Source organism: Brachyhypopomus gauderio, chromosome 15 (assembly GCF_052324685.1).
Source record: "Brachyhypopomus gauderio isolate BG-103 chromosome 15, BGAUD_0.2, whole genome shotgun sequence".
In the NCBI taxonomy this organism is placed as follows: Eukaryota; Metazoa; Chordata; class Actinopteri; order Gymnotiformes; family Hypopomidae; genus Brachyhypopomus; species Brachyhypopomus gauderio.
In genome coordinates, this window is record NC_135225.1 from 8,096,415 (window position 1) to 8,103,914 (window position 7,500).

At 50.4% G+C, this 7,500-nt stretch overlaps 1 protein-coding gene across 4 annotated transcripts in view; it reads left to right on the plus strand.

Annotated features, from left to right (window-relative positions):
* adka (adenosine kinase a) overlaps window positions 1-7,500 on the plus strand; it is a 96,457-nt gene that overhangs the window by 72,753 nt on the left and 16,204 nt on the right. For all 4 annotated transcript variants that reach the window (XM_076973805.1, XM_076973807.1, XM_076973806.1 and 1 more), the window contains one exon: window positions 5,529-5,564. In XM_076973805.1, coding sequence (XP_076829920.1) covers window positions 5,529-5,564 — 36 coding nt within the window. The remainder of the gene's footprint in view (window positions 1-5,528; window positions 5,565-7,500) is intronic.

The following is a 7,500-nucleotide window of genomic DNA, read 5'->3' on the forward strand; positions in this document are numbered from 1 at the left end:
GGGGGGGGTGCTTGAAAGGAGATGTTCGGTTTGGGTTTTCTACACAAATGGAGTGGCTTGTGAGAGGCCGTGGGGTGTGTGTTTTGGAGCTGTGCTTCAGCACGGGTCCTACTGGCGTGCTAAGACCAGAACCCCCACACGGCTGTTCAAGCTCCGCCCCCTTTTGCTTGGAAACAAAGGTTCCGTGGTTTTGTGCTTTGTTCTCACGCAGTTCCTATTTCTCGGAGGGATCGTTAAGGGCTTGTGTGTGTGTGTGTGTGTGTGTGTGTGTGTGTGTGTGTGTGTGTGTGTGTGTGTGTGTTGCTGTGGGCTCCAGTAGGGTAACACTGGGGGAGTTCAGCTAAGATCTACACACTCAGGGGCTTTTGCCCAGAATAACCCTCAGCCCAAGCCCCATGGGTCTTTTTCCGGTGGGTGGGGGGCCTGTCCCAGGCCTGGCCACAGAGCTGGCGGCCTGGCCGCGGAGGCGCTGTAATGATGGATGGTTGAGAAGACACCGCGCAGAGGGCCGATCAATAGCTGCTACCAGGGCCAGTGTGTTTCTTTGGCAGCGGGGCTGAGTGCAAGATGTCAGCTTATTGTTGCCAGTTTGATTTGGAGAAGTTTAACACCAGCATGCTGTGCCGGGCATGGGCTGGCCTCCTGGGGACAGCCCCCACCAGGCAGGCCACACCAACCCACTCGCCCAAGAGGAACTGCAGAAGGGTGCAATTGGTTCACATAATATTCATCTCCTTATTATGTTCAAAACTAAAATATAATAATGTAGAATATCATAAAATGTTGTAATGTGTATTGATTTTGTAGTTTAGCTCATTAAACTACAGAATAAGGGCTCACTTTTTTACATATTATTGATTTTTTTCATCACTAATCATCCACCACAATTCTGTGAGGCACACAATTATATTGATTACATTACGCAATTCTGTCACTTACACACAAACACACACACGGTCCTGTCTCCATGCTGTCGGCTTTATCTCCTGCCATGGGCGGGCGGGGGTGGCGGGTTCTCCAGGGAAATGCCCTACAGGGAAGTGATCTCTCTAACGAGATCAGTGCTGCCAGGGCCTGTCAGGCAGTGCCCTCACACTCACCTGTTGCCATTGTCCAGAAAATTAAAACAGACGGAGTAGCTCAGGGCTTTAGTGCAGGGCATTTTTTTTGTGTTTGGTGTTTTTTTTTTTTTTGGTTTTTTTTTGCTTTTAAACCCATAAAAAACTGCTACTTGTAGGAACCCTTTGTAGAGGGGGGACGAACTGAAGCTGTGGGTGCTTGGAAAGTTCTGTTGAGTCAAAGGAGCTGTCAAAACAAACACAAACTGGCTGTACAGAGAGAATAGTAAATTGGAGTAAATTGGTAGTGGGTCGTTGTTTATATTTTCTTCAGTACAGAAGACTTTCTTGTAATGCTTGTATGCACGGATGTGTTAAGTTCGTCTAGAGTTGATCAAAGCGGTGCATTGCACTGTGTGTGTGTGTGTGTGTGTGTGTGTGTGTGTGTGTGTGTGTGTGTGTGTGTGTGTGTGTGTGTGTGTGTGTGTGTGTGTGTGTGTGTGTGTGTGTGTGTGTGTGTGTGTGTGTGTGTGTGTGTGTGTGTGTGTGTGTGTGTGTGTGCGTGCCTGGTCTGGTTGGCCTATGGCTCAGCAGACCTGCCTGTGAATGTGTGCATTTTCCTCCTCTGTATTTACCCACGCTCATTAGCTGGTTTATTTATCGTGCCAGGGCCACAGCTGGGGGCTGACGCTCACGGATGTGTTTACGTGCTCACGTACATTCCTGTGACGGGACCCGGGACAATGGCGGGCTTTGAAAGTGATCGGAACATACTCGGCCGCGGTAATAAGGCTGTCATTGAGAGAGATGTCACATGTGTTGAAGTGGAAATGTTTGCGCTCTCCGCCACTCCGGCTGGGAGAGACAGCATTCAGCGCCCCTGATTCTGGTAATGATATCATTACAGCCAGCAATTGCTTCTCATGCATTGTTTAACAAAGGCACGTTTGAAGTGCCCTGCTGAAACCTCAGACAGAGCTTTCACATGTTGCAAGTGCCCTCCTAGGAGAGAGGAGAGAGAGGAAGTACCTGCCGCTAGTTGGGTTGTTTTTTGGTTTTTTTCTTTTGTTATTTTATTTATTTTTATCCTGAATAAAAGCCGAAATAGCGTCTCAGAATGACGGCCAGGTAAAAGCTCGATTTGTTGTTAAAGTGGACACTCTGTCTGCCGCACGTGCTCGTCCACCTGGCTCTGTTTTGATGACCTTATTATGGAGGTTGCACTGCATCGAGCGTTTCCCTGAACGGCCCTGTGGACGTTTCTCCTGCAGGGGTGTCGCTCGCTAGCAAAGTCCATGTTCCTCCTCCTGCAGTGCGGGGCCACCTGTCAGCACCAGTCAGAGGGTAACCCTCACGCTAGCGCTACGTCACCCCCACCCGGGGCCTGTAGCGGTGTGTGGGGCTCCCAGGTTAACATTGCTACACAAGTTATTGCCTGTAGCGGTGTGCGGTGTGTGGTCACGCTGCTTTTCCTGCAATCTATTAAGCATCCCTAATGAAAGAGCCTTTTATGTGAAAATGAGGCAGAACGTGCCGTTAGTGGTTCCAGGTTGTCACGCGGCACATTGCTAATTTGATTAGACATCGATCAGGTATTTTCCTGCTTTGTTTGCGGCCGCGTTCTTGTTTTATGTCATGATTTACATACTTCCACCTTCCCGCTACTCTCTAGTGGTAATTGCACCTAGCAATGGTAAATAAAGGATTAGTGGGTTTAAATACATTTCTCATGTAAAGGTCTTTCCTGTGGTTACTCCCTCTCTCCCTCTTCCTCTCTCTCTCTCTCTCTCTCTCTCTCTCTCCCTCGTCCTCCCTCTCTCCCTCTTCCTCTCTCTCTCTCTCTCTCCCTCGTCCTCCCTCTCTCCCTCTTCCTCTCTCTCTCTCTCTCCCTCTCCCTCTCCTTCCCTCCTTCCCTCTCTCCCTCCCTTCCTCTCGCTCTGTTGTTTGTTGCCCGTCATGCTCCACTTGGCCCGCTCCATTCTCCGGGGAGTACCTCGACACCTCGGCAGTGCTCCCTTTCTTCTCCTAATCTTTCCCTTCCCCTGCCCAGATTACTGTATCGATATCCGTCTGCCGGCCTCCTCCGACACCACCGAACCCAGTGTTCACGTAGCCCCTGGCCCTGCCTGGCTCACGGCGGGGGGCGTGTGTTCGTGCATGTGTGTTTGAGTGTCTGTGTATATGACTCGCAGGCTGTGATTATGAAATTATGCCTCGATTGCCATCATCAGTAACCAACAATGCCGGCTTTGTTTTGCTGCTGTCTCTGCAGCCCCTGCTAAACCGGTGTTTGTCACCGCAGTTCTAATCTAGTACAAAATGATGTCAGGAGAATAACATCTCATGACTGCTGTGGTCAGGCTCCTCCCTCTTGTTTTGATTTTTCTCGATAGTTGTTGAGCGGAGCGTCGGGCCTCTCCCGCTGGAGGAGCCCGGTCCGGCCATGTGGCCCACGACCTCTTCTCCGCTCCTGCCAAGCACAGCTTCTGCACCTCAGCCCTAACTCTGCCCACGCGACCGGACCCTAGTTCGGTCTTGGGCTGGAAGCTGCATCCAGGGCGGGGATGAAAACACCTGCTGGAGGGAGTGGGCCCAATCGCAGGGCATCCCCGGCCTCCCGGCCCGCCTGCCTCAGGACCGGCTGGGTGTCAGAGTGTGTTAACCCTGTCTGGTTAACGCATCTTCATCCTGCTCAGTGGTTCCCCCAGCTATCATTCCTCATTAAGCCTCTCTCTTACTCCACCTCCACCTCCATCTCAGCTTCCAGACCGGCTCTAGCGCTCTCTCACTCTTCCTCTTTGTTCTTTAGTTCCTCTCCCAGCAGGCCTTTCCCGCACGCTGCACGGAACGGGGTGGGGGGTATGGGGGGCGTCAGGTCTCACGAGTGTTTTTACCACTGTGCGCAATTTGTGCAGCTCAATTTGAAGAAGGGGGTAATGTAGAGAAACCGTGATGAGCACCTCGCACTGATTTTCAGGCTTCAACTCCATGGGCCACTGTGGATTCAAATCAGCGACGTGGCTCTCCGAACGGGAAAGTGCAGGTGTAGGTTTTCCACTAATGAATTTCCATCTGTGGGTTTGTGCATGAAAGACGTTCTTCCTGTTTCAGATGCGTTCTTTTGTCCTCGTACTTGAACAGGTACAGCCCTCGTAATGCTCACAGGATGTGTAATGCGTCAAGGGCACTATTGGTGTGTTAATTGCGTGGTTTTTCCAGGGTGTGATTCCTGAAAGGTCTTGCACTTTCACGATCTTGACCAGTGAAGAGTGTCTGTTTCAATTTTCCAAAGTGGTTGAACTAACACTAATTCCTGGGGCTAATCTTGAAATAATACTACTTAATCACTCTTAATAAAAGAGGATAAAAGATTGGTTCACCTTGGCTGCCAGATAGATGCTTTGTCAGATCATTGAGCTGTAATTGGTGCAATGAAACCTGGGAGCTTTTCTTCAGGGATTTGGGATTTTCTCAACTTTATGGTGCAAAACGTAGGCCTGACCTTGGTGCGTTTGACCTCTGTTCCACACGCACACACACACTCGCACACATATACACACACTTACACAGCGCTCTATGACCCTGAAAAGACTCTTAATGCCTGGGACTGGAACCAAACACAAACAGCTAAATGTCAGACAAGAGGCAGGTTTGCACAGTGCTTGTAAGGCTTTGTGGCTGTTTTAGATAGAGACATGCCTTCTTTCCTTTTTCTCAATACGTGTCAGATCGCACGTGCATATGCATGTGCGTGTGTGTGCGCATGTCTGTGTGTGTATGTGTGTGTGTGTGCGTGTGTATGTGTGTGGTGGATTAATGGACCCATCTTGGGTCTATTATACTGTGGTCATGACAGACAGACTGCATGCAGCCCTGCTGGGACCCTCTGCCCTTCCAGCCATGTAGCTGCCCCCCCCCCCCCACACACACACACACACACACACCACAGCCCCTTCCACCTACCCCAGCCCTCTCCACCCCCCACCCCCACACCAACCTCTAAAAGGGCGGGTTGTCACAACTGCTCCCTGGGGTCAGCCTGCCAAGCAAAGGGCAGGACCCAGCGCACGCATAACTGCATTCATTTCTCCACCACACAGCCCCGTGGTTTTATTGTTCGCAACCGAGCGCCGACAGCCGTCCTTCAGGTGCTGGTCCTCCGATGGCCCGGCTGCTTGGCCCGGTCTCCCCGCGCTCCGCCCTCACGCGCCCCGGCCTCCGACGCCTCCGACGGCGGCCCGGCTCGAGCAGAGAGCCCGCGTCAGCTCCGGGCCGAGGGGGAGATTTGAAACGGGAGATTCGTTTAATGTGCATTTTATGAGGGGGAAAATGTGAGTAGCATGGCGAGGCGGTGGGCCGCGCTCCGCGGAGGGTGCGAGCGCTCTCGGGAGACGGCAGAACGCGGGCGAAGGCAAACGCTCCCCCCCCAGCACGCCGTCATTAAGCGCTTGTGTGTGCTTTCTGTTGCAGGAGGCTGCCACGTTTGCTCGGGAGCAGGGCTTCGAGGTAAGTGGACGCAGGATCACGCACACCCAACAGATCCTAAAGGATTATTTTTCAGCTGATAATGAAGTTCTTTTTCGGACAGTGATTGATGCGCTATTATACTCCTGTGGCCCCCTTGCAGCGGTCGCCATAGCAACCTAGCAGTCGTCATGGTTTCTTTGTTCAGCCAGCGCTGCTGCGCTCGCTCTCACACACACATCATCCACACACATTCTCTCCTCTACTCCGTCTCTCTTACTCACACACACACCACTCTCTCACTCTCTCCTTTTCTGCTATAACGCATTCCTCCCAGGTCTGCACCCAACATCGCCTACAGATGTTATTTATTGAATTTTGAGAAGGCTCTTGGGAAGAGGGAGAGGACTCCTGGAGGGTGGGCTGAGGGAGAGACGCCATTGGCAGGTGGCTTTGTTAAAGAGCCCACCTTGTTAGCTTCATTAGACCGAGTGAGGATTCTCTGCTCAGCTGTGGTATTATCCTCAATTATGCAGTGCTGTAGCCCCCCGCCCACCCACCCCACCCCTCATAAATACTGAATCACCTCTCCCCGTAGCCTCCCAATATGTAAACAAAGTGATTGACCGTGTTAGCACATATCACATCAGAATAATAGGAGTTATCTGAGCGAACAGGGTAGAGCGGCTCATGCTAATATGGCAGCCGCATCTCTGCACTCAGATTCACAAGAGGGGTCTCTGTCCTATGCTGTTTAATGTAAATTCATAAGGAAAGTAAATGTGAGTTTAGGAACGATATGCTTAAATAATTGAAGTGGCTTATCTTTTTTTTCCGACTGCAGAGCTATCCGCCTGAATGTGTTTCTTCTTGGTATGAATAATTGTCTTCCAGGATCACTCAAGGTGCGATCGACGTGACTGGAATGCAGAACAGATTCTGGCAGTGGAGTCAGTTAGAGAAAGGGAGGGGGGAGAGAGAGAGGGAGAGAGAGAGATACAGAGAAGGTGATGGTGGTAGGGAGGCTGTGGAGGGGTGAGAGAGAGAGAGAGAGAGAGAGAGAGAGAGAGGATGGGCTGGTGAACCACAGAGGGAGAAGGAGAGAGGAGGGGGTGAGGGCTTGCATTGCACAGTGTAAATATATAAATGGCAAGCGCTGTCACACACTGTGAGTACCTCTTCACTGATGTCATGCACGTCAAGTTGATTTAGGGCTCATGAGTAGAAAAAAAAAAAACACAACAAAAACAAAAAAATGGGGAAAGAAAAGGAGAAATAAATAAGGCATTCCTGGCACACAAGTCTTTAGCTTGCTTTTGTCTCAGAAGCCCACATCTGACCTCAGATTTTGGCAATTGCTGTATAGATTAAGTTGAATTATGAGCATTTGGAAAGCCAACAGAATGGCCCCAGTAAAATTTTAGTGAATTTATTTCTCTTGTCTTTTCTGAGACGTATTCATGCACTCCGAGACACCTCCACACAACGGCAGACGTTCCACATCAGCTACTCAGGCAAACTAAGGAGCCTTCATACCGACATTGGCAGATTGACTCTCTGTGCTTCAGTTCACAGTGCTTCACAAGAACACATCCCCTCTGCTATTAAACCAGCCAGTGCACCCACCTCCACCAGCACCACCTCCACCAGCACTCCACCTCCTCACAGCGCCTCCAGAGAGGTTTTTATTTTTTTAGATTTATGATTATTCTCACTTTTGTACTGTGTAGCAAATAAACAGTTGGTGTGATGCGGTGGCTGAGACTTTGAACTGTTTATGTGGATTTAATCATGGATCTGGGATTTATATCCTTGTAATGGTAATGTTCTTACGGAAGAATTCAAATGAATGGTAGCTGCTTTGGAGACAGGTTCATAAGCCTTGGCAGATATGCCTGTCTGAGATCAGATTCCACTCAGAAGGTGTTGCGCCTGTGACAGTGTGCTCAGGACAGTTGTAGAGAAGAGAAGGTGTTTT